A 27,984-nucleotide genomic window follows, 5' to 3' on the forward strand; every position below is an offset into this window, starting at 1 on the left:
TTAATCTTTTATTGTGAAGGGTATGTCTGGAAATTGAAAATATGTACGAGAAATTGACGCTGCAGTCAGCCCTCAGTATGATCTTAATGTTTACATAAGGTTTTTGATGTGAATTGGTTAAAATCGAAATGTTGACGGAGATGCAGGGTGGAAGAATTCTTCAGCTGGACGTTTAAAAAGGCGAGGCAGTGGGTAAGTTGAAACAGCTTCCTCGGTTGTTTTCCGTCTTTGTTCTTAGCTGTCGGGCCTTGCCCCTCGACACGCTGCCGAAGTATATGACAAATGGCAAGCAACTTCACAAACGACGCCATTATAGGTTCGTATACATGTTATAAGATATATTTCGCAATGCCACGCGCGTTTGATTATATAATTATGTAATTCGGCTGAGGTATTAGATACAAATTGTGGTCGATCATGTCAAACATTTCTTCTCAGTTGCCGTCCCTCTCGTAATTAAAGTTCAACATAAACGAGACTTAACGTTGACGTTTTTAGCTATAAAAGTTAGCTTTTTATAAAAGTGGCGACATTGTGGTCTTAGAATACCTCGCCGAAATTATCCCCGGTCGCTTTTAAAAGTTTTGAACTTAAAAAAAGTCGAAGTGTACGAGTTGATATGGGCATTTAATTTAAAACTAATTAAAAGTGACTATTAGTAAACGTAGTTCCGCGTAGTAAGGCCTAGCATGCTAATGTTAGCCGCGGCTAAGCTATTGCTGTCAAGTTGAAGTTGACATTCTCGGCTGCCTGTCAACGTCCATGCCAACTTATGCCACGCTCGCTATCAACAACATCATCTTTACCAATTCGGTTTTTTTTGCTCATCTTTATTAAAAAACAAAAGAACTTTGCACGATGTCATATCTTTTGAAACATTTCAACGTTGCCCTCTTATGCGTCATTTAGCTAAAACCATTGCTTTAAAGCAAACATTGAATATCAAATATTTAAACGTTCAACGTCATCATAAACGTCAGGTCATTTCGGTCTATGATTAAAAGTTAACACTGGAAACATAAGAGACGGTTGACATTTGACAAGCTGAATTAAGTTTAACAAAACAAAAGTCTGCATGCTTTAATGACAGTACCAGGAAGAATGTAAAGAATTTTGCTTTTTAACTTTTTTTCACGTTGTTGTGTGTAAATTATTTTTTTTGTTTTCTTTTTTCTCGCAGTTGCTATGGAGCAACCAGCCGGGAGCTTGGACGAACCTCAGGACCTCTCCACCTCCAGCATTCCCGGCGTGGTCGACCTGACCCGGAGAGTTGCCCCGAACGTCATGCCTTGCGACGCACAGCACCTGGGCCATTTCCCAGACTGGCACCCTAACTCTGGATTATCCACTTCAGCGCCTGCTTCCCAGCAATCGACGGATCAAATCCAACCAGACAATGCCTTGTCCCACACCACAGTGACTTTATCCTACGTGAGCAGGTCTCACCTTTACTCCGTTTCTCAGCCTCGGACCGCTTTGCCGCCTGTCAACAAATTTTCCCTTCTCCCTCCTTTTGAGGCTGAGGAAAAGCTTGGGGAGACGGGCTATACTTTGAACCAGCTATACTTGGGGAATAATGACTTGCCAGTGGACCTTGCCCCCAAGGCTTTCTCCAAGGCTTCACAAATTGAAGACGTTTGTCTTCCGCAAGGGCTGTGTCAACTTGTTGAGGAAGTCAGCTCAAACGATACACTCCTAGATGAAGACAAACTTTGCACAAGGACGGAAACTGGTGAGAGGTGGAAGAATGGCAGAGATAAAAGCTGGTCAAGTTTAGGTGCGCTTTCTGACATATCACCAGAAACTGACATGACTTTTTTAAAGAAGGAACCGAGCACTGTCGACTCCGAAATGCTGCTGCAAGATCCTCAAAATGAGGAGCCAGTGCTGATCTGGAATAAAACTGCTGCAATTGAGACATGCTCACTGACGTCGGACCATAAAAGCCGACGGGAAGACCCCGTTTCTCCCACTGCTACCTCACTGGCTGATGTCGAGAATGTTTCAATGCTGTCTCGGGCCTCCTGCTCACCAAACGGCGATAACTTTTTTCAAGTGGATGAGCTGGCCTGGGAGGAAACCGTCACAAGTGAAATCATTGAGCTCAGTTCTGGCACAGTTGAAAGTGCTAAAAGTTTTAACGAAAGTAAGGAGCCTGTCCAAACAATGAGAGAAGAGCCTTTGATCGACTTGACACAGGATGTCTGTCCGTTAGTTTTTGAGGACCAACCCAAAACCCAAGCGCCTCAGGTGAATGGCGATGTGAGCCCGCTTTGTAGAACTCAAAATGAAAGAAAGCTGCCTTTGCGTTCAAACAGGGGCATTCGCTCACCATCACTCGTCATGAATCTTAAGTCAAGCTCGTACAATGTATCAGGACTCGTTAACGCTAATGAGGCTCCTTCGGAAACAAGCCCTCGGGTTTCGCGTGCAGCAAATCCGAAGACAAAAGAAGTGGACGCAATTAAAAGGAAGCAGAGAAGCTGTGCGAAAGGAAAACAGAAAAAATCAGTGCTTTCTAAGCAAGGCCATAACAATAACATTAAAACTCTTCTGTGCAAAAGTACTACCTCTGATTGTGTTACAAATACTAAAAAAGCTTCTAGCAAAATCCCTAAGTCTCAAAAGATTGCGTTAGAGACGAGTCCTGTGAAGTCAAGGAAGACACTCACCCGGTCTCAAACCTCCGGGAAAAAACTTCATGTGAATGCTGAGCCCTCATTGGACAAAAACCAAATGAGATATGCCTCGCCAGCACCAAAGAGAAACCCACGCACCGCTAAAGGCCAGCAAAAATCTTTAGCCCCAATGACAAAGGCTGCCAAGAGGCGACACAAGAAGCAACAGCCCAGGCCTTTTTCTTCAATCTTTGCTCCCAGGGAGCCCGAGATCAGATTGAAGTATGTCCACTTCAGGGAGGAAAAAAAGGAGTGCAGGTTGAAGAACTTCTCCCCCTACATCCGAATGCGCCGGCAACAGTCGTCCTCCTCCGTCTGTACTGTGGTTAATTACCCGGATGAGATTGGCTCGCAGCCCAAAAAAGGCCAGAAGGAGCTTCAGGATCTACACGGCAACTTTATTTCTGGAACTGTACCCGGAACGTCCTGTCTACGACTGGGCAGAGTGTCTACTCGGGGTCAGCGTCAGGGCTCCCACGTCTGTTGCCTGTGTGGGCTGCCCGCGAACTCCATAGACTTGGGGGATCTCCACGGTCCCTATTACCCAGAAGGGTACCGGATCTCGAGCTCCAAAACCTTGGGGGTGAATAAAAGGGACAAGGACGACGACAGTGACTCTGGTTCTTCCTCTTGTAGCGGACGAGCCGTTCCTTCCTCATCCTGGAGCTGCGATCCACGGAAAAGTGGGAAGACTGACACCAGCAGCCCAACAACCAAGCGCGCCCGCTCAGAATTGTGGCCGACAGATGTGGACGACTGGTACAGCCCGCCAGTGCTGCCTATGGAGCCCCACGAGTACTGGCTCCACGAGGACTGCGGAATCTGGTCGGCAGGGGTTTTCCTGGTCAAAGGGAGACTCTACGGTCTTGAAGAATTACTCAAATTGGCCCGAGAGATGGTAAAGAATATGTCGATCATTTAGCTCAGTAAGGAAAAGGTCTGCTTACCAAACTTTGCAATATTTCTAGCTCCTTGAATTGCAAGAGATGCCCCCCTAAACTGCCACTTTTTCTTCCCAATGTCTTTAACTAGTATCCATCTTTTTTTGAACCAGTCTGATCACATTGGTGTTAAATACCTGTACGTGGCCATTGCAGACATTATCAAGACTAACCAACACTTTGGTGTGCATGTGCAGATGTGCTCCTTCTGTTCTGGCCCAGGCGCAACACTGGGCTGCTTCTCCAAAGGCTGCCCCAGCAAATACCACTACAGGTGTGCTTTGGAAGCAGGTAAATGTACATTGTGTCATATATTGCTATTTGGTGCCTCAATTACATTTTTACATTCAAATTATTCGACAATAGGCGAAGAAATAATCAATCTTAAAAGACATAATAATTGAATTATCATTATTATTATTATTTTTTAATATTTGCTTATAAATTTCTAAGAATCTAAATGTGTTCAATAGTAATAACTTTCTTTTAAAATTATACAAATGGCGATAAGAATATATTCCACAATTTACATATTTATAACCTGAGCGGCTAACTCGGAGTGAGGACATATTGTTTTTCCTTGGATTATTCGTACCCCTCGACCTCCAAAGGAATTAGCTTTTTAGTTTGTTTTTTGTATTATTGTCATGTATTGTACTTTTGTGCATTATTTGTTTTTTGGGGGGGTGGGGTAGATTGATAGAGTGTGTAAGAGAAGGAGGCTTAAGGTGAATGCTGACAAGTGTAAGGTAGTGACATGTTTAAGAGGTGGTGATGTATGTGGATTTAATATTTTTTGAATGGTGTAAAGTTGCAGGAGGTAGATGGTTTTAAGTATTTGGGTTCGTATGTGTCAGCAGGTAGTGGTTTGGATGAGGATGTTAAGAAGAGCGTGGGTGAAGGGTTTGCTGAGTGGATCGTTTAAATGTAGAGATCTGCAGGTGGTTGCAAAGCGGGGATTGTATGAAGGTGTGGTGGTACCAACAGGGATGTACGGCTCAGAGGTGTGAGGTTTGAGAGTAAATTGGTGCAATAGGTTAAATGTCTTTGAAATTAGATGTTTGCTTAGTATGTGTGAAGTAACAAGACCCGATAGGTTAAGGAATGAGGAAGTTAAGGAATGAGAAAGTAAGGAGAATAACAGGTGTGGTGAGGCCTTGCTGTTAGGGTTACATGATTTGGACATATGGAAAGAATGGACAAAGGCCGTTTAATTAAAAGACTATGTAGTGTAGAAGTGGTGGGGAATAGAATGAGAGGAAAAGAGCAAATATGGTTGGATGTATCGGGTGAAACGTGCGCTGAATGTGAGGTCCCTTAACTTAATGGGTGTAAAAGTGTATCCAAGGGATTGATGTGAATGGCGAAGGATAGTTAAGAATGACTGATATTTACGCATATGATGCGGAGGGGGAAACCAGTGTACGCTGTCGAGCCTCTCTACTGATGAAGGGTTGCATGGCACAGCACCTCACCCCTTGTTGTGCTGTGGGCTTAATGTTTGGAGCGAAGGGGAATGAATATTTGGTAAATATAATTGTGTTCCTGACTGTGGCCGCCTCCCACTAGAGGGATATGGCTTCAGTGTATATATAGATGATGGTTTTTATTTTTGTCTGGTTTTTACTTATTGCTTCTCTTATCTACTGGAAACATGTTGGTACACCTAAAGGACTGTTGTAAAAGACTGTATGAATAAAGTACATTTACAATTAACTTGTAAATAACTATCGTTTTGATCATGAGGACCAGCTTATTAAACCTTTAAATTCCTCTCCTCAATTTCACTATTAGGCAAATCCTCAAATTGTTTAATGTTTTGTTTTGGTATTCCACATTTGACCTATTATGAGGACGCTGCCGGACACTGTCATTGGGAAAGAATGTTTGCATTTACCCGCTACATGTCCCTGGTGTGCTGTTCCTACTAAGTTTCCCTTCTTTTTTTCCCAGACTGCATCCTCTTTGAAGAAAACTTGTCCATAAAGTGTAAAATGCACAAGGTAAATCGCCTCGGTTTAGTCTCTTTGTGCCAGTGATATTCATGTCTGATACCACATCCTGTTGCAGAACAAGACTTTCAAAAACCAAGTTGAGATGCACGGGGATCCCAGGAAGAGAAGACCCTCTTGGTGAGTTAAGTCCACTGGATTGTATAGATATTTTTTGCCCAATTTAGTTCGTTTTCACAGAAATATTTATTTCACTGTATTTTTTACAATAAATGTTTTGGGATAAAGGAGGGTTAATCGGATGTACCAGTGAGTACTACCAGCTTAGCTTCCATTGCTCTACTCTATTCACAATCAAAATGAAAGGTGCAAATAATTCAAACAGTAATCTTTTACATCAATATTTAACTTGGCCACAAGGTTCCAGTATACGCACATGCTCATCCCTCCTGGGCTTTTCTGATCAGAAGCTCAGAGGTTAGCACATTTGCCTCTCACGCAAAAGGTTCCCGGTTCGAGACCGGTTGGAAACATATGTTAGCCTGGAGAGGGATGGGCGCCATCAGGCAGTACTTGCCCATGACCCTAGTGGTTAAGGGACCTAATCCAACCAACCAACATAATGTAGATGGCATTTTTTCATTTCTTTTTTTTTCTGTTCTCAGACATTCAGCTGACAGCTGGTGCGGGGGCTGTCTCAGCCGCCGGATCGCGAAAATGCCGGACGGACGTTCTGGAGCACCCATAAACCTTAACTCTTCCTTTCTGGTCAGACTCCTGTATGAGTTATTTATGGATGGATGTTTCCCCAAACAAGCAATCAAAATATTTAATTTATTGTAGACTTTGTACATAATTCATATTGGTTTTATTTATTGATGAAGCATCTAATTGTGCTTAAGTTATTGGCCAAGCAAGTTCACGGATGAACAAAGTAGCTGCAAAAAAGGGCCACACAAGGAACCTTTGCTCCCAAAAATATATGCATTTTTTCTAAACAGCAAAACAAAGTTTTTCAGATCCTATTTTTTTTGTCGGAAAGGTAGTCATGGCGCTTATGAATGTATTTTTCTGGTGTTTACTGGTGTGTGTATGCCGACTGGAAGTACTTGGGAACGACTGCAGTATTACATACCGGTACTCAAAATAAGACTCGAGTGTTACTTTTCAAAAGGTGGAAAGTGACAGCCCTGCCCAGCTAAATAGTATACAACTTTTCCTCTCTGTATTTGTCATCGTTACTGTACAGTGTTGAAGCCTGTGGCGTTAATACCGGGTCGTCCTTGCATGTAGTTTGTTTCTTGCGTTCTTCAACTCTAAAACGGCAGAAGCAAAAACACCCGTCGTGTAAATCCAACCTTACTTACCCAAATGACCCGTTGAGAGATTATTTCATCACACAAATCCTCAAAATGAACGTACTTTGGCAGTGTGGAAAAGCTTTGTGTTGTCAATTGTGGGTGGGGGGGCTTTACCACCAAATCTGTGTTTACGTTGACTACATTAAAAGGCTGCACTTTTCGACGGTTCTGTGATTGATGGATCAGATGCATTGTGTCACGAAGGCAAGGTGTGCTGACAAAGCAGATCCGCTAGGTAGCAGCATTGCGTAACGCTTTGAGGCCAGCTCAAGTTCACGTATGCCATGTCCCACTTGGCTTTGCATATATTTTTCAGTTCCTTTTATTGAACAATATACTTTTTTTGAATAGCAGTTATGAGTGTGTTTATCTCAGGGCTGAATCGATTTCATTTGTGTGAGGTTGATTGACAGGATACTTGCAAGCGCCTTGTTTCTGGTCCCGACATTCCGACGCCTCCCTACTCGTACTCTTCGTCATATTGACAATTAAATGCCATGTGTGCCACGTTTTTGTTTTTCACTGTTAACTGTTTTCTGTTTGTACATCCCTGTTCTCGGCGTGTAGCATTTGAAGCAGTTGAGAGTCCCAGAATAAATATTCCGAAGAACATTGAACAGATTTTGTGTATTTGTTCAAGACGACTCGCTTTTCGAGCAATTAAGTACTAACAAGTCTTTTGGCAATTTAGAGATTTTTTTATTTTCTAAAAATGCATTTAATTCTGCTATGCCTGCCATTTCCCAATTAATACAGTCTACTGCCAGGGGGTTTCATGTTTCAATATCGAGTAAGTTGTTTTTTTCTTTCCTCTTGTTGCCTTTTTCCCCCTATACGATATTAACAATTGATTTCAGGTGCCCAAACACAAACAAAGTTTGCCTTGTTCGTGCGTATGCCCTATACGTCTCATAATATATTTTTGTCAGTTATTGGTCGGTGTCATAAAAGTCATTAGTCGTCAGCTATTGGTGTGTTTCACAACGTCGTAAACTTGCTGATATGCTGTTGACTGAACTCCTTCCCACAATGCCTTAGTTTTCATGCCACTCCCATCTGCCTTTGCTAACCATTGCAATACCATATTGTATTTCATGTACTGTATTCTATTAGCTACAGGTCATGCAGTGATGCTAAAGGGAGAAGCAAAAATATAACCATGGTAACAAACAAACAAATGCAAATTAGGCACACCCACTATCTTCACTAGGGAATGTGTCTGTAACAACTTGACGGTTGGTACAATTATTTCATTAATGAGGCAAATACAGCGACAGAGTATTTATTTTTGATCACCACGCGATTCCCACCTCAGCTCGGACTAATTTTGTGTGGTTAGCTCAATCTTCAGAAGTGAAATTTGGTGTTATATAAACATTGATATGCATGGAAGTTAATTGCCATAACTCTTATTATGCATTTACCTTTTGGCGCCGTCACGAATGGCAGCCACTCCAGCAAGCTCCCGTGTATTTTCGCTACTTTTGTGATTTATTTATTTGTTTAGTTATTTTTGCTTACTTTATCAGTGCCTTGCAACACTTGGATTACTTTCTATCCTATGGATATGGGTTTCAACTCGCAAAAATACGTATATTCAAGAAACCTACTCCTCGACCTGAGGAACTCTCGAGCCGGCACGGTCCCTTTTTTACCTACCGAGGTAAGGCGACCCTACCGGGGTTGCAGAGCCGGTGCTAAAGTAAAGGCTAAGCGGCTAGCGGCGAAGTGGCGATATAAGCCCACGGTACCGTCCATAATCATGGGGAATGTCAACTCCCTACCGAATAAGATCGACGAACTGGCTGTGCTTGTGAAAGACATCAAAGCATACAGGGAGTGCAGCTTGCTTTGCTTTACGGAAACGTGGCTCACGCCTAGCATCACGGACGCTAACATCGCGCTAAACGGCTTCTGCGCTGTTCGGGCTGACAGAGGGACAAAAGTCAGTGGGAAGCGCAAAGGAGGGGGACTGGCTATCTACGTGAACTCGAGGTGGTGTAACCCCGGGCATGTAAAAACCAAGATTTCTATCTGCTGCCGTGATGTCGAACTCAAGGCAGCTGGTCCGGATGGAATATCCCCCCGACTGCTGAAAGCCTGTGCGTCTGAGCTGGGAGACCCTCTACAGCGCATCTTCAACCTGAGCCTTGAACAGGGGAGGGTCCCTCAGCTGTGGAAAACATCCTGCATCATCCCAGTCCCAAAGAAATCAAGACCAGAGGAACTCAACGACTTCAGGCCAGTCGCCCTGACATCACATGTGATGAAGACCATGGAGCGGCTGCTGCTGCACCACCTGAGGCTACAGGTCCGTCACGCCATCGACCCACTGCAATTTGCTTACCAGGAGAAGGTGGGAGTGGAGGATGCTATATTATACATGTTACACCGATCCCTCTCTCACCTGGATAGGGCGAAGGGGGCTGTGAGGATTACATTTTTGGACTTCTCTAGTGCCTTCAATACCATACAGCCTCTGCTACTGAGTAGGAAATTGACAGAGATGGGAGTTAGCTCACACCTTGTAGAATGGATTACTGACTACCTGACAGGCAGACCGCAGTATGTGAAACAGGGGGGCTGTACATCGGACACCGTGGTTAGCAGCACAGGATCTCCGCAGGGGACCGTTCTCTCTCCGTTCCTATTCATTCTATATACATCGGACTTTAAGTACAACTCTGAGTCCTGCCATGTGCAAAAGTTTGCCGATGACACTGCGATCGTGGGATGTATCAGAAACGGGCAGGAGGAGGAGTACAGGAAATTGATTCAGGACTTTGTCCGATGGAGCGACGCAAACCACCTGCACCTAAACACCACCAAGACCAGAGAGATGGTGGTGGACTTCAGGAGAACCAGAACTCACCCGGTTCCTGTAACCATCAAGGGAGAATGTGTAGAATTTGTCCAGACCTACAAATACCTGGGTGTGCAGCTGGACAACAAACTGGACTGGACTGCCAACACAGAAGCTCTATGTAGGAAAGGGCAAAGCCGACTTTACTTCCTCAGAAGGCTGGCCTCCTTCAACATCTGCAAAAAGCTCCTGAAAATATTCTATGAGACAGTAGTGGCAAGCGCCCTCTTCTATGCGGCAGCGTGTTGGGGAGGCAGCATCAAGAAGAAGGATGCCTCTCGTCTCAATAAACTGGCTAGGAAAGCGAGCTCTGTTGTGGGCAAAGAGCTGGACAGCCTAACAACAGCAGCTGAGAGACAGGCACTGAAAAAGCTGAGGTCAATCATGGACAATCCATCGCATCCGCTTCACAGCATTATCTCCGGACAGAAGAGCAGTTTCAGTGACAGACTGCTGTCACTGTCTTGTACTACGGACAGACTGAAGAGTTCTTTTCTTCCTCATGCCATGAGGCTCTTTAACTCCACCCGGCAGAGTAAAGGCCCACATTAAACCACACCACCTACATTGGATCTTACTGCATTATGTGTAGCACTATTTAGTTAATCTATATAACATGCTAAAGTGGGCATTTGCACGTCACACTGGGTATTTGTATATTGTTTTCTTTTGGCTTTATTATTGTATTGTTCTCAGCTCAGGGATGCTGCTGGAAATGTGAATTTCCCTTAGGGGATGAATAAAGTATCTATCTATCTATCTATCTATCTATCTTTGTACAAGTTGGAAATATCGTAAATTCAGTTTTTTGTGCTATTCAACAATACTTGCACGTTTTCCTTCAGAGATGACGTAACACCAGAAGAAAAGATCCCGTCATTTACTAAAAAGCTTTACCAGAGGCGTGTTCAGGAGAGTGAGTGATTGCTATCGCGAGCTATCGCTAGCTTCTGAACGGCCAGTGATTATTGAGCGCTCGCGTGCCCGAGTAATCACGGGAGAAAGACCGCTCACTTTGATTTCCAACATGGCGTCGACAGTGCAGAAGATGGAGGATCTCACCCTGACGAGTGCTGTTGGCGATGTAATATATCGTCTTACATTGCCTGGTAATGTTTGTGAACAATGCAAGACAGGTATGACCCTTCCACTGCGTTTAGGATAACCTTAACTGTGTCAATATGCGAACTGTCGCTCATATCAGCCAACTCGCTCAAAGCAAGCTGTAGAACGAAATCCATTGTACTGTCGTCGTCCATTTTGGATCAGTAAGGCAATCACAGTGAGCGATTACAAAACGTTCAGCAGTGCGCGGCAAGCGATTATCAAGAGACTACATGTCTGATCACTCTCCTGAACACGCCTCAGAATTTAGTTTCTTTCTTTATGTTCATAGCAATTTTGAGTGAAAGTCAGCTGACACTATTCTTTATCCCTAGCTTGTGCTTCTTATTGGAAGAACTACTGCATTCTCAGCAGGGGTAAACTGGTCATTGATCATTTCGACAGTCTCCGGAACGGCCACAAAGAAGCAAAAAAGAGAAGAAAATTCAGCATTGAAGTGTGTTTTTTATTTTATTGACAAAATGATATTTACCAGGAAGACCAGCGTATTGCAGAGACAGAACCAAGTTGGAGTGCTCGTGGCCATCTTATCACAAAACAACCACAAAAGGATAGCGACGGGGAAATCGTCAATGGATGCACACTGTGAAACTCAACTACTACGCAGGACAAAACTGGTAGGATGGCCAAAAATGATAATTTGGAAGGATAGTTCTGGGCAAACTGGATCTGTGTAAATCTTTTTTTTTTTTTTGTAAGAAAAACAACAGCTAACCTAGGCCACATTTAACCATGCCATCTAAGCACTACAAAATTGTCAATGTTTTCTAACAGTAGCTAGTTTTCAACCAAAGTTTTGGAGCAGTTGTTGATTTTTTTTGGCAGTTAGTGTCAAATCCTAATACAATAACGGAGAAATATAAACAATAAATAGTACTGCAATCTTAATCCGGCTGAAGTGGAAAATGTCAAAACAGTGGTTAACAAGGACGGCGGCTGCACCACCACAAAGACGTCCACATTGTCCCTGTCCCCTTTTGTCCTTTTTGTCGCTCTTGCGATGAGGTCAGAGATTGTCACAAGACTGACTGTTATTTCTTTTTTTTTTTTTTTTTGGCACACACTCAGGCCGAGCGATGGCAATCCAGTCTGCTGGTTTTCACGGTTAGCATCAGCGTTGAGCGCACAGTAGTTTCATGCAAGTTTTGCGGCGAAGGACACACAAGCGGAGGATTTTGAGTGTTTTTTTCTCATGTTTTCATCCCACGGTGTTAGGTAAACGTTAGCATTTAATAGAGGCTCATTTTGGTTCCCTATCTAGTCATGCTTTGATTCAATTCCTGAAAGTGGTGACATGAATACACGACACTACTAATACAAACACACTAAGACACCAAATACAAATTAATATTGTGTTGTTTTTTTTTTTTTTTTTGAATGGTCTTACTTTTTTGTTTAAGCCCCAAAAGTCCGAGATGGTCTGACAATCCCGCCAGAATTGTGCTATGTCAAAAGATTCCACAAGACCATTTTTTCTGTTCTTTGCTCGTAAAGTTGCTGAACTACTTACTCTTCATGCTTTTTTTTCTAAGGTTGGGAGATGCAGGTTAAAAATTAATTGGGATGTGTTGTATTTTTTGGGACTAATAGGCAAAGCTCCAACCTGGCCAGAAATTTAAACGTGCATGTGCCTTGTATTTGAACAAAATTGAAAATACTTCACCGTATTTGTGCAATTACTGATCCGTCGCTAAGTTTTAATTGCTGACCACAAATGAATAAAATGGTGGCAACAGTGTTCGGACCGGTTAGCAATGGTAAGAGTACCAAATCCTAACCTCTAAACCGCCAGGGATATGGATGGTTGTTGACAATTGCATAACATTGAATTTCAAACCTGGATCGTGGTGAGGAGAGTGCTGGATCACTAGATGTACAGACGACACGAGAAAAGGCACTAGGTCTTATTTCACTAACACACATTTTAAACCTGGTACTAAGCATTGTAAGTGACAAACATTTTGAATATGTGCGGCCATGTGTCTTTTTAATATCTTTCAGGATGACTAAATTACTTTCCACAATGCATTTTTTCATTTCAAAATCTTGCGAGTTGGTGATATACTGTTTTTCAATGGTTAAAGTCAGACAGCATTCTCACAGCCTGGCCCAATAATAACATCAACAATTTGGTGCTGTGACTAAAAATAGTGTGATGATGAGATAAAACTGAATGCCTTTTCATGTGTTGTCTGTATCCCTAGTGCTTTAGTGGATGGGACCCGGCGCAACCCACTCCGCGATCTGAGTTAGATTCCCATCGGTATTTCATTTTATGCAGTTGTATGCAATTGTGATCATTCAATACGGTAATATGGCAACCCTAGCCTTTAATGTAGTGGTTATTCCATGGACCTTACAGCCCAGTGCATTTTTGGGGGGTGTTTTATATAGCGTGGAAAATACAGTATGTTTTGGCAAGAGCAAGTAAAAAAACGGTGGGAAATCGCTAAAATGAAAGCTCACAGTTGGAAACCCGCCAAGTGAAGTCAGGCGTCACCTCTTGAATGTGTTACGAAAAGGGTCAACGAAAAACACAATGTGTTTCAGAGCACTTCCTTTTTCAAGTTTGTCTTGAATACGTCAAGTCAATGTTTCTCCATTTGGAAGCGCCAATGTGAGCTCCCGGAGACCTCATACCATCCTGACTTCTGAATTTTCTTTTTTGCCTTTTTGGACATATTGCTTTAAGAGAGACGCTTTGGTCTTCTGTCAAACTTTCCCTGTGATCTGCGACTCTTTCATGCAAGATACGTTGGCGGATGAGTGGAAGAAGAACACGCCGTGGAAAAGTGCACATGGGGCGCTCAGACGCATATCTCGATGGGCGTGGCCACTAACATGCGGCCCCCGGGCGAGCCGTTTTCCCTCGGCCCTCGGTCGTAGCTGTTAGTAGACGAAACGGAGCTATTCGTGGAGACGGACACGAAATGGTGGCCCAGTTCCATCGCGGCAACCTTGGCCGAACCGCTTCCTCGTTCGGTGGAAACTGGCGAAACCTGCGATAACGTCTGCTGCTTCATTCGCTCCACCAGGAGTTCCTCCTCTTCCTCCCCGGACGAAGACGAGGACATGTTGTCGTTGGGTTCGCCTCGGCCGGACGAGCCTCCCCCGCCGCTGTTGTCGTTTTCCCCGTCCAGCATCCAGGAATGGCTGAAATAACCGAAGACTTCTTTGACGGAGCAGCGGCGTTCCTGCTCCACCGAGAGCAGTCGGCGAAACATACGGAGGGCCTGCTCGGTGAAGCGCCTCCACTGCGAGGGAACGGCGCTGCTCCTCCTTCTTTGCCAGCGCACAAACTCCTGGTAGAAGGAGTCTGAAGCCAAAGCCTTCTCCCACGGGAAGTTCCCAGTCAGCATGCAGAAGAGGAGCACACCGAAAGCCCAAACGTCGGTGCTGTAGTCCACGCAGAAACCCTCGTGGCGAGAAGCGTCGCATAGCTCGGGCGCCGTGTACGGGATGGTGCCGCTCACCTGCGATCCCCGAAAAACCACCGACAGAGCCTTCGTAAAGAGTCCTTTTCCCCTCTGGAGAATCTTGCTACTCACCCGTTTGACCGGCGATCCTGCACGGCGGGTCATGCCAAAGTCGGACAGTTTGACTTTCCGGCACTCGCGGTCAAAGATGAGAATGTTTTCGGGTTTGATGTCTCGGTGGACCAGCTTCTTGCAGTGCAGGTAGTCCAAGGCGATGGCTACTTGGTGGACGCAGCGCTTGGCTACGGCTTCTGGGAGCCCGACCTGGAAAGGAGGGCAAGGGGATAAATATACCAGCAATTTTGGGGATGGATCACATTTATTTTGAATCCTAGCTACTGTAGCATCATTGCAAAGTCGGTTCATTGCGAAAGTAAACCCTCAAAATTTGAGTTGTATTGTTAGCTGCTCGCTCCACAGGACAACATAGGTGTCATGGCCGGTCTAACTTGAAGGGAAAATGTGTATCTAGATGTCTCTTGCGTCATGCAACCAAAATTAAGCGCTAAGAAGCACAAGGAAAAATGCAAACTACAGCGACTCAAAGTCACCAAAAAGAACAATTTATCTGACGCCTAGATGTCGCTGTATTGTGCAGTGTAACTGAAAACAAATGCTAAAACAAACTACGGAGACTAGAAGTGACTAAAAACAGCGTTCCCGCAGATCCTTGAAAACTAAAAGTGCATTGAATTCGTTATTCTAAAAATAAGGACTTAATTGGCATTAAAATGTCTTTGATCCAATTTCAAAAGTCTTATACATTAATAAGATTTATATTGTCTTTTTTAATAATTCTGTGGCAACAGCGCGTGACGACAATAACGGAAATTATAATTTAAGGGGCTGCAGTAAATTCATAATCCCAAAGGTGAGAACAACCAGGAAAACTATGTGTGTGTCTGTGTGTGGAGTCAAACTTTGGAACAATTTACAAGACGAGATCGAACAATGTCCAACTATTCACGTGTTCAAATTTAAATACAATAAAACATTACTGGCGGAATACAGAGATGAAGAAAATGGGGTATGAGTGATACGAGAGATTGGGAATCGTGATTCTACCACTATGGTTAACTTTGTTGTTATTGTTGCTATTGTTATATCATAACTGTTATTATTCATATTATTACTATTGTTGTTATTATCATTGGTGTATTTAATAGGAAAGATGAAGGGGTAGGAAAAATAAGCATCTGCTTCTTATTTACCCCAAACATGCTATGAAACATTTTGTTGTTGAGTTATTGTTTTTGTTCCGTTTTTATTTTAATGTTCGAAATGAAGTTCTCATTCATTCATTCAACTATCAAAACAGTGAGGTGGTTTTAGTCGGGCCTTTCAGGGCAGAGGCATATCTTAGGTCTAATCGTTTTGCCCAGCCTGTCGTAGGGTTTTGAGTTTTTCTGGCACCCGTAACAGCAAGATGGTGGAAAATGATGTCGAGGTGAGGCTCATGTTTTGTAAAACAAATGTGAATTTTTTAATCTATGAGTATTATAAAGAGTTTGTAGCATAGTTCATGTAATCTTGCTTATTATTGAAATCCATTTTTATGTTTTAAAGAATAACGTTTTCTACCACCAGGGTGCACTAAATACCGACTGTCCATTTAGGGCACCAGTGTCAAAATCCTGGCCCGCGGGCCACGTCCGGCCCGACGTGTAATCATATCCGTCCTGCAAGATCATATGACATTATTGTTATTATGATATATATTATGGCTTTTTCTATGAGTACCTATGGCTCAGAGACAAATTTAATTGCATGCAAATTTTCTCCATCTCGTTCAAAACTTGAGCCATTGATCCTGTTCAGTGCACGCAAAGCCAAACCAAAGCTGAATTACAGAGTAGTACTTTTCAGAATATATAGGGCACGTTTTCACTATAATTTACAGTCAAGGTGTCGCACAAAAACAACTCGTTTTGGCTGTACAACGCTAAAGAATTCTTTATATAAAAGCTCTCTATATAATCTGTGTTTAGTGTTCAAATACCTTTTGATTAATCCACAGAACAAATTGTAAATACGCCAAAACACCGGAAGAGAACTTAGTTATTTGATTGGGTGAGTCGGAGGGATGGGTGGAGCGATGCAAAAAGTGCAAGCACTCCCTCCCATCTCTCGCCCTACTCCGTCTGCGCCAAAGGTAAGCACATCAGGCTCCCTGTTCTCAGAATGTTGTGACGTTTTTACAAAATAATTTGTGCAGCATTTTCCTATTTCTACTTTTGACAGGAGATATATTAAGGAGAGCAAAATCTTTTGGGATATTTAAGTTTTATTTAATATATACGTTGACATAGGAGCAAAGGAATTTGAATATTATTTTATGTTAAGTTGTTTAAGTTAACAAGATATTTTTATTTACAGCAAAATAATAAATACTGTATAAGTGATTTAAGGTTTATATTTAATATTTTTGTCTGTTTTTATTCATATTTATGTTCCAAAAACATTCAGTTTAAGTGTGTTCAATAAATGTTTATCCTGGTTGGCCCGCGACCTTAAGTGTGTTTTGAATTTTGGCCCCTTGTGCAATTGAGTTTGACATCCCTAATTTAGGGTAAGGTTCTTCACAAAATAAAGACAGCTTTTTGTCCTATGGTGCATTTTCAATCCCTTGAAGGTTCTCCAACTTGAAACGAAATGCGGTGATGCAGCACCTGAGGTGGAATGATGTCAAAGAGGTCGCCCGCTAGCGCGTACTCCTGCGCAAAGACGTAGTACTCGTCCGTCTCGAAGGCAATGCCGAACATGTTGATGATGAAAGGGCAAGGGGATAAGTAGAGCGAGATGCTGTACTCTCGCAGGAAAGACTTCAGCTTGGTCGTCTTCTTCTTCAAGAACTTCAGGGCCATTTTGGTGCCTTAAAAGTGAGAACAACAATAATGCCATCGAACCTTTCCGAGTAGTCCCGGTCTCATCCTTGGTTTCTCACCTCTGATCTTGTGTATGACCAGGTCCACCTTGCCGTAGGTCCCTTTGCCCAGCTCACGCATGACTTCATAATACTTGTTAACTTCCAGCTTCTCCAGGTTCTGGGCTGCGATCAGCTGGAGCTCGTCCAGGATGTCCATGTTGGAACGCGAAGTCAACGGGGAAGAACTCATGCCGAAGACTGAGGGAGAGGGCCGAAGGAAGGACGGAGACCGAGCGGCGCAGCTGATGTTACTGGAAAAAGAAAGTTCGGGTTAGGATTTTTCATAAGGAATTGGTCCAGTATGAGATTTGAGGTTGATGAAAAGGGGCTAACGGATGACATGTATGAGAGAGGCATCAAGATTATCTTTAGACGAAGCCTGACTTAAGTTTGAAGTGGAGTAGTAAGTGGCTCTAAGGTGGAGGACCGCTTTTCTAAGTCAATGATGACACGTTGTGAAGAACAGAGTATCTTTAGACCGAGCCTGACTTAAGCCGGTAGAGTGGAGTAGTGGGTGGATGCATGGGGCAGGAGGAGATGGCAAAGGCGGATTAAAAATTAAAACTCCACCCAGGAGATTCGATCCCATGACCTCAGAACGGTGCCGCACACGCGCTAACCACTGCCCCCACCATACTGCCCTCATATAAACATGTTTTTTTTTTTAATACTCCTTGGTAAAACATTTTTTATTTATTTTACATTTGCCCACCATCTTGCTGCTACGAGCGCCAAAGACCTTTCAAAAGTCTGGGCAAAAAATGAGAAGAAAAATGTGCGCTTTGAGTAGTTGGTATTCCTGTGGTTTTTAGCCCTTGTTTTTGGTTGCAATAGATAGATAGATAGATAGATAGATACTTTGTTCATCCCCGAAGGGAAATTCACATTTCCAGCAGCATCCCTGAGCTGAGAACAATCGAAAATAACACGGGAGCTGCTGGAGTGGCTGCCATTCGTGACGGCGCCGGAAGAAAAGATTCAATTTATACAGCGACATCTAGAGGTCAAACAATACACACTGTCCTTCAAGAAAGAATTCCTTACTAAAATTGCTAAATATTTTTATTTATAGTACAGATTGGTAATTGGTTACGTGTTCCCTTCGTATTTTTTATTTTATAATAATCACAAAAATGTTTCCATGGTTATCAGGTTTTTGCTTTTCCCTTTAGCATCACTTCAAGTCTTGGAACTAAACGTAAGGTTGGACAATAAAAAAACCCAGCTCAACCCAACCTGCGGGCATTGAAGCCCGAACCTGACAATTTAAATTTATTTGAGGGACCGAGCGCTAAGCTAACTCGAATTTTCATATTTTGTAAGGATGTTTTTTGTGAGGAGGAGGGCTTCTCTCTTACTGACTTTTTTTCAATAATACTACAACTGCTGGATAATTTAAAAAGAAAAAAGTCAGGGAGAGAGAAGCCTAGACCTAAAATAATCAAGGCCTGGACGGAATTTCTGCTTGAGGTCAGGCTTGGGCTTAAACTTGAATCTCTACTTGGGACACATAGTGAATAAATACAGTACAAAAGATACAACATTGTATCACCAACTTGCAAAGTCACCCAATATTCTGGACTGAATGTTGAAAAAAGGCATTGTGGGAAGTAGTTCAGCCAATAGCATTGTTGGTGTTACATGATGCTGTGATGCAAAGCGTCATCAGACCAGCTTCCACTTGCGAGGACTGACATGCTATTAAAAGGACATTGTGTGTAATCTAGTAGAAAACATTAAAATAATATTGATTGGTTCCAGATCAGGTAGTGGTGTCATAATAGTCTGAAAAAATAGTCTGTGTAATAACCTGTGAAGCCCTTTGAGACTCTTTGTGATTAAGGGCTATACAAATAGAAATGACTTGACATTTTTGATAACTTCGGCCTGAAGGATTTTATACATTTGACTACAAAGGATTTTATACGATTGAATACAAGTTACATTTATTGAGTGCAATGAAGATTTTGACTGAGTAGGCTTTAGTTCAATGACGGTCACGCCGTTCCAAATGCAGAATATTTCGACTGGGGAATTTTGATAACGGGACTCTTGACGGAGGACGGCAGGCGATGTTTTGAGAACAAGGCCCTGATGACGTAGAAACGCTCGGTGTTGTTTTTGAGTTTTCCAGATATCGCGACGCCCAGGTTGGGCTTCATTGGCATGCCCATGGGAGGAGCCAGCACACCATCTCGCGAAGAGGCGTGGGCCGAGAGGAAAAAGGCTGGGAGACTTCAGTAAAGGCTTGCCAGAGACTCCAACCACACTAATTTGGCTATTTCGGCCATTTTCGATGGAGTACACTTAGTTAAATTGCTAATGAAATTAAATCTGCCCCCGAGTGAAAATGTCTGCTTTTCTTGTTCATCTTTTCCTTCAAGAAACGAGTGAAAACGTAAGGCGGGGGACTCCGTATCCTGGGGATCTGCTGTACTTAACCGTAAGCCCTTATTCTTCATAAGCTACTCTGGAGAGTCAATGTCCTGTCACATTGTCCCAGTACTTGAGAAACCTTCACTCTTTTACTGCTTAGCTAGCTTCTTGCATTCACTCAATTCTGCCCTCCACTCTCCCTTTTAGAGAGAATGGTTCAACAGAAATCTCATCCTCCTCACAATGGGACATTGTAGCGTGACGAATGAACAAAGCTCCGGCGACCTCCAAGCTGGTGTCACCTTGCACAGGAAATCCATCGACGGGGAACTTGCACGAGTGCATCCAAGTTGAAAACTGGTGAGCGCGTCAGGCTGGGATACTCTTTTCACACTTTTAAATGATCAATTCGGATACCTGGTGACCTCAGCCAATGGAATGGAATTGGCTTTGTTGTCATTGATATCAACATTGTGAAGCATTGTGATGTATGGATCACGATTGGACACGGCACTCCAGCGATAAAGACTAACAGGAAAAATAGGCAAAAATTCACGGAGCGCTTAGCAAATTACAGCTGAATTAAAACGGTCAAAATTTATTAACTATATCTTAGGAAATAAAGTACTACTACAAAAAAGTATTTTTGGGTGCCAACTTTATCCCTGTTTGTGTTTACAACAAAAATACTACAGAATAACTACAAAATGACCTCATATTAGTTTTCTTTCATTCCGAAAAGAAAAATAACACTGTACTAATACTACTAGAGTAATACTATTATACAAAAATCCTACTTCAGAAATACTACAAAAATACCACTACAGTAATATTACGAGAGAAATATTACAAAAATACTGATGTTAAAAATCCCTATGAAAGCATGGTTAAAGGTAATGATCGTATGATATTGCTGATTATATCGATTAGCGATGCTCAAAACGTTGATATTCCACTTTTGCATAGTAACAATTTTAAAGGGAAGTATTTAAAAAAAACATGTATTGATTTATTGATAATGTAATCTATTACAGAGGCATCATGGAGAAAGACTTCATATAATCACTTTGGAAACATTTCAAATGAATCTAAATTATTATCTACGATTGTTTATGTTTCCAGTAGGATGCTTGAAGTGACAAATAGTATAAAGAAGGGGGCAAACAATAGAGCAGGGGTGTCAAAGATGCGGCCCGCGGGCCGGATCAGGCCCAATAAGGGATTCAATCCGGCCTGAGAGACAATGCTCAGAGAAGCGCGAGAGAAAAATGAGCTGCAGGTTGACACATGTCCACTTGATGTTGACAAAGACGCTGTACTTGTATTTCTTTCTCTCTCTCTCTCCTCCCTTTTTCTGTCTTTCTCTATTTCACTCTCTGTGTCTCTTTTTTTTCTCTTTCTTTGTTCCTCTTTGTGTCTTTCCCACTGTGTGTCTCTTTACTTTTTTCTGCTCCCTCTTCCATTTTTCCTTTTCTCTTCTCTCTCTCTCGCTTTCACCTTCTCTCTTTTTCCTCTTTTCTCTCCTATGTTTCTCTTTGGATCACTTTCTTTCTCTTTCCTTCTCTTACTATTTCTCTTTTTAAATCTTGTTTCTCATGTTCTCTCTCTCTCTTCTCTCTCTTTCTCTTTCTCTCCCTTCCTCTCTTTCTTTGTTCTACCCTCTTTTTTTCCCTCCCTCTCTTTCTAGTATTCCTTTCTCTATATTTTTCTTTCTCTCTAATCTACTAGTCCGGCTCCCGAGAGAATGTTCGCTCTATCGTGTGGCCCCCGAGTTAAAATGAGTTCGACACCCCTGCAATAGAGTATCAATATCTTGTCAATGTCATCGATTTCCCATATTCTCAGAGGCAATACGGGGAAAGACGAAAATAATGTCAACATTTTGCGAACAAATTTCTAAAGTAATCCGATTACACTGAGAATATAGATACGTACACGAGAGTTAAAAGGAATTAACGTTTTAACGTATTATTTTGTCTATCTACATGTGTAGTTGAGTCTTTTTTTTTTTCAATTTTAAAACGTTTTTTTCCGTATTATTTCATGATTATTTATTGCCCAACTTTGCATTTATCGAGTCGGGTTTCAAATATACTCCGTAGAGTGTTCATTTATTGTCAATTTGATTCATTTAATCTATTTGGAGTTAACGCAGGGAACGACAAACATAATTATAAACGTTAATTTAATAGTCTTATCTTGAGAAGGTATTCGCCGATAAAGCCTTTTTAACGTCAAATCAGCAGTACGCCGTTAGAACAGCGCTCTCTAGCGATTTTGGGCGGTACCGCACCATAAGTGGCGTGTCTGTGTCAGCTATGACTCATCACGCCAGGGCCGACGTACGATTCCATTTGCGCATGCGTCAACCTTGTGATAACGCGATTGATCGTTTTGAAAAAATTTTTTGATTAATTGCGTTTTTTTCCTGATTATATGGATGTTTAATACTGGTTTTTTAATACTGAAACGAGTACTCTTGACGTGCTGATACCAGTGATACTTTTGATAGTTCCAATTAAGACCACAATTGTCTTTTTTGTTGAATTAAATGAATGCTCGATGCTGTTTCTGATACTGGAATGAGTACTTGATTTGCTGATACCCAGTAACGATACCGGTGATATTTTTGATAGCTAAAACTAAGACCGATCGATTGTTTCTTTGTGACAACAAAAAGCGATATGTGTGTTCGATACTATATATTTTTACACTAAAATGAATACTCGTGAGGTGCTGATACCGGTAACGATACCAGTGATATTTTTGATGGTTAAAATCAAGTCCGCACGATTATTTCTTTGTGACTACAAAAAGAGATATGCAAGTTCAAAATTATTTTTCTTTTTAATACTAGAATGATTACTCTTGAGGGCCTGATACCGAGTCATGATACCAGTGAGATTTTTTTATGGTTTAAATCAAGATCGAAATCGTGATTGTTTTTTGCGTTGTGATTATGAAATAGGATAAACGTATTCAGTTAAATGGATGCTCGATGCTGTTTTTGATACTGGAATGAGCACACTTGATTTGCTGATACCCAGTAACGATACCGGTGATATTTTTGATAGTTAAAACCAAGACCAATCGATTGTTTCTTTGTGACTACAGAAAGAGATGTATGTTCGATACTATATTTTTTTATATGCAAAATTGAATACTCATGAGGTGTGCTGATACTGAGTAACGATACCAGTGATATTTTTGATGGTTGAAATCAGGACCGAGAATTTTTTTTCCCTTGTGATTATGAAACAAGATAAACGTATTTAGTTACATGGATGCTCAATGCTATTTTTGACTCTGGAATGAGCACACTTAAGTTGCTGATACCAAGTAACGATACCGGTGATATTTTTGAAAGTTAAAACCAAGACTGAACAATTGTGTCTTTGCGACTGTAAAAAAGAGATATGCATGTTCGATAGTATTTTTTTTGACACAAAAATTAGTCCTCCATTTTCAAGTTACTGATACCAGTGATATTTTGATACTTAAATTACAGACACACAAATTGTTGCATTTACTTGTGATTCCAAAATATATTTTTTTCAAATTAGGATATGTATGTTCACTGCTATTTTTTTGATACTAAACTGAGCACTCAACTATTGAGTTGTTGATACCAAGTAACGATGCCTGTGATATTTTTAAAACTTAAAAACAAGAGTGACAACTGAATTGTTTTTCTTGATGATTCCGAAAATATATATAATGAGAAGGTCGAGTGATCGACACAAATTTTTGGTATTAAAATGAAAACTCTTAAGTTGATGATACCAGGTACCGATACCAATGATATTATGATACCGAAAATCCAGACTGTCAAATCAATTGCATTTCTTTGTGACTAAAAAAAAAGAAATATCAAAATATGGACGTTTGATACTACTTTTAATACCAAAATGAGGATTCTGTAGTTTCTGATACCAAGCCCTTATACCAATGATACTTTTGATAGTTAAAATTAAAGTTTGACAAATAAATTTGTGAATCCAAATATAAAATTATTAAGATGCATACAGATGTTCGATACTACTTTTCAAATGAATAAATATCAAGATGTGACTGTTCGATACCATTTCTATACCAAAAGGAGTACTCTTGAGTTGTTTGTATCAGATACCGATGCCGGTGATATTTAAAGTCAATACCAGCAAATTGTGTTTCTTTGTGACCACAAAAAATGGGGAAACAAAATCAAATAAATGGATGTTCGATACTATTTTACGATACTGAGCAATCAATTCTTGATTTGTTGATACCAAGTACCAATGATATATGTATAGATGGATGTTCAATACCATTTTTTGATACTGTAATGAATATTCAACTCTTGAATTGCTGATAACGAGTATCGATGCGATGCCAGTCATATTTTTGATAATTTAAAATCAAGACTGACAAATAATTGATACCAAGTCCTGATACCAATGATATTTTTTATAGTTAATATTAAAGTTAGACAAATTGTGTTTATGAATGCAGATACGAAAAAATATCAATATATATGTATAATATATACATGTTCGATACTATTTTTCGATATCAAAATGAGTACTCCTCTCGAAATGCTGATTCCAAATACCGATACCAGTGATATTTTTGACAGTCAGACTTAAAGATCGACAAACTAATAACAACATATTCAAATATTTTGAATATTTATTTTTCCCTGAAAGTGAAATTTAAAAAAAAATACTATCTTTCGATACCTAAACGAGTACTCAACTCTTGAGTTGCTGGTATCAATATCAGCGATAGTTGTTAAAATTGAGACCAACAAATTAATAAATTACAGAAATTCTAAATGAGTTTGTATCACGGAAAGTGATACAAACTAGGTTAATTCATCGAGAAACTTTTTGGATTGAAAAAAATGTGCAGTCAATTCTTTGGTTGCTAACACAAAGTAACGATACCAATTATATTGTTGATATCTAAAATCAAGGCCAATCAAGTTACACAAAATGAGATACTCTACTATTTTATAATAAATTAGTAGTCAAATCTTGTGTTGCTGACACGAATATGCCATGGTTTGGGGCTGTATGCAACGATACCAATGATGAATGTTTTGATAGCTAAATTCGAGACCAATCGAGATACTGTACTATTTTTGATACTAAATGAGTAGGCAACTATTGGGTTGCTGACACCGAGTAACGATACCAATGATATTTTTGATAGCTAAAATCGAGATCAATTAAGTTAATAAACAACACAAAATGAGATACTATTTTTGATACTAAATGAGTAGGCAACAATACCAATGATATATTTCAAAGCTAATATCAAGACCAATCAAGTTACTAAACACAAAACGAAAATAACTGTGATACTGTATTATTTTTGATACTAAATGAGTAGGCAACTCTTAGGTTACTGACACTGAGTAACGATACCAATAATATTTTTGATATCTAAAATCAAGACTAACCAAGTTACTAAACAACACAAAATGAAACAAAATGAGATACTATTTTTAATACTAAATTAGTAGATAACTCTTGGGTTGCTGACACGAGTAACGATACCAATGATATATTTGATATCTTAAATCGAGACCAATCAAGTTACTAAACACAAAATGAGATACTTTGCAATTTTTTATGTTAAACGAGTAGTCAACTCTTGGGTTGCTGACACCAAACAACGATACCAATGATATTTTTATAGCTAAAACCAAGTTACTAAACACTGAGATACTTTACTATTTTTGATACTAAATGAGTAGTTAACTCTTGGGTTGCTGACACTGAGCAACTATACCAATGATATCTTTGATAGCTAAAATCAAGAACAACCAAGATACTAAACATCATAACAGGAAAGAAAATGAGATACTATTGTTGATACTAAAATTACTCAACTCTTGGGTTGCTTATACCAAATTCCAACTCCAGTACTATTTTTGATACTTAAAATCAAGACCGACAAATTCATAAACAACTTCAAATACTCTCCCTCGAAATTGATTAAAAGGAGATACTAGTTTTTGATACTAGATGGGATACTCAACCGCTGATACCAAGTAGTAATACTTCAAATTAAAACCAAGAGCGACAAATGAATCAACAATGCAAACGTTCCTTCAAAATAAAACAAAACTGAATTTCCAGGTTCCATTTCCCACTACCGGTTACGATAGCCTCGAGTAACGATACCATAAATGATTTATTTCAGATAATCGAATGTGAAAAAATGTCCAAATAGGGAACCCTACCGAGTTATGATACCAGTGATATTTTTATGTTTTAAACCAAGACCGAAATTGTGATTGTTTTTTCCATTGTGATTATGAAACATGATAAAAATATATGCTCAATGCTATTTTTGATACCGGATTGAGTACACTTGAGTTGCTGATACCAAGTAACGATACCGGTGATATTTTTGAAAGTTAAATCCAAGACTGAACTATTGTGTCTTTGGGACTGTAAAAAAAAGAAATATGCATGTTCGGTATTATTTTTTTGATACTAAAACAAGTCCTCAATTTTCAAGTTACTGATACCAGTGATATTTTGATACTTAAATTCCAGACAGACAAATTATTGCATTTTCTTGGGATTCCAAAATATATACTTTTAAATATTAAGATATGGATGTACACTGCTATTTCTTTAGTACTAAAGTACTCAACTCTGTTGTTGATACCAAGTAGCGATGTCTGTGATATTTTTAAAACTTGAATTGTATTTCTTGGTGATTCCGAAAATATATATATTAAGAAGGTCGGATGATCATTACAAATTTTTGATAGTAAAATGAAAACTCAGTTGATGATAGCAAGTACCGATACCAGTGATATGATACCGAAAATCCAGACCGCCAAATTAGATTAAATTAAAACCAAGAGCGACGAATGAATCAACAATGCAAACGTTCCTTCAAAATAAAACGAAACTGAATTCCCAGGTTCCATTTCCCACTACCAGTTACGATAGCCGCGAGTACCGATACCAAAAATGATTTTTCAAATAATCATGGTGTTTTCAATGCACCAATCAATGTGCTTCGTGTATTTGTGTATTATCTCTAGCAATTTTGCTCCGAATGTGAAAAAATGTCCAAATAGGGAACCCTACCGAGTTATGATACCAGTGATATTTTTATGTTTTAAATCAAGACTGAAATTGTGATTGTTTTTTCCATTGTGATTATGGAACATGATAAAAATATATGCTCAATGCTATTTTTGATACTGGATTAAGTACACTTGAGTTGCTGATACCAAGTAACGATACCAGTGATATGATACCGAAAATCCACACCGCCAAATTAGATTAAATACTCAACTGCTGATACCAAGTAAATATACTTCAAATTAAAACTAAGAGCGACCATGGAAACGTTCCTTCAAAATGAAACGAAACGGAATTTACGATAGCCGCGAGTAACGATACCAAAAATGATTTTTCAAATAATCATGGTGTTTTCAATGCACCAATCAATTTGCTTTGCATATTTGTGTATTATCTCTAGCTATTTTGCTCCCAATTCGAAAAAATGTCCTAATAGGGAACCCTACTCGTTCCCTTCCTCCAACACAGCTGCAGCAAATGCATCGCCCGCGATATCGTTCAGCGAGTCATCTGACCGATGGTATCGGTCTAGGTGCGCTCCTTTCTATCCTCCTCCTTTGTTTCCCCCCTCGTCCCAATTTGCTCTCCCCCACCTGCAGTGGAGGAAACCCGGATGAATGACACTCGCGTGCACGCGCACACAATGGCGCAGCTTAACACCTGGGAAAAAATGGGGGGAACACTCGCTCGCTCAAAACCTAAGAGACGGGAAGGATGCTGCATGATGGCACTTCCTCCGACAGCCCTGATGCCGATCATCGAGCGCTCACCTTGGGCGAAATGAGGGGTCCGCCCCCGGGCTGGCGCTGCGTCCCGGCGCCTCCTGAAGAAAGCGGGCGTCGGCGAAGAGGGCGCATGCTCCAAAACGATAGCGGCGAAATGCTGGATGCTCGGCGGGCGCGTCTCCCCGGGGCGTCCGTCCGTCCTATTGTCTCCGCATCGCTCCGTCGTCCTCCCGGAGGCGGGGCGGTTCGCCGAAGCGCGTCAGTCGATTGGGGGGATGCGGCGAGGAAGCCCCGCCCGGTGGCTTCGGCGCTAGCCAATGAAAAACGGAGCGAGGCGGATGGCGACGCCTACTCCCTGTCTCCGTATAGAAACAAGGCAGGCGGCTGTCGCGCCATCTATTCATCTTGCGGCGTATAAGGCGACAATACTCGAGTTCATTGACCTTATGTTTACCTTTTCGTATTGTAAA

At 41.0% G+C, this 27,984-nt stretch overlaps 2 protein-coding genes across 6 annotated transcripts; one reads left to right on the forward strand and one right to left on the reverse strand.

Annotated features, from left to right (window-relative positions):
- The first annotated feature begins 27 nt into the window (after positions 1–27).
- Positions 28–18,163, forward strand: LOC148347559 (uncharacterized). 5 transcript variants are annotated; one of them, XR_015847984.1, is made up of 9 exons: positions 214–316; positions 1,181–3,576; positions 3,817–3,910; positions 5,573–5,622; positions 5,690–5,751; positions 6,237–6,339; positions 11,235–11,537; positions 17,029–17,275; positions 17,363–18,163. XR_015847984.1 is itself a non-coding variant. In XM_088323545.1 (6 exons), coding segments are annotated over exons 2-6 (2,598 nt in total). In that variant the 5' UTR covers positions 28–192; positions 1,181–1,185; the 3' UTR covers positions 6,238–7,549. The 5 variants fall into 5 exon arrangements, 3 of the variants coding, with proteins under 3 accessions (XP_088179671.1, XP_088179670.1, XP_088179672.1); XR_015847985.1 differs by having other exon boundaries at positions 11,396–11,537; XM_088323545.1 differs by lacking the exons at positions 214–316; positions 11,235–11,537; positions 17,029–17,275; positions 17,363–18,163 and adding an exon at positions 28–192 and having other exon boundaries at positions 6,237–7,549.
- bsk146 (brain specific kinase 146) lies at positions 11,345–27,769 on the reverse strand. The gene is made up of 5 exons (XM_088323547.1): positions 27,560–27,769; positions 17,341–17,573; positions 17,066–17,268; positions 14,469–14,660; positions 11,345–14,393 (listed from the first exon to the last, which is right to left on the reverse strand). Exons 2-5 carry the CDS (start codon positions 17,510–17,512, stop codon positions 13,728–13,730), a joined length of 1,233 nt encoding a protein of 410 aa, XP_088179673.1. The 5' UTR covers positions 17,513–17,573; positions 27,560–27,769; the 3' UTR covers positions 11,345–13,727.
- Between the last annotated feature and the right edge of the window lie 215 nt (positions 27,770–27,984).

The sequence above is a fragment of the Urocampus carinirostris genome, chromosome 19 (assembly GCF_059441175.1).
Source record: "Urocampus carinirostris isolate Australia breed hairy pipefish chromosome 19, RoL_Ucar_1.0, whole genome shotgun sequence".
Lineage (NCBI taxonomy): Eukaryota > Metazoa > Chordata > Actinopteri > Syngnathiformes > Syngnathidae > Urocampus > Urocampus carinirostris.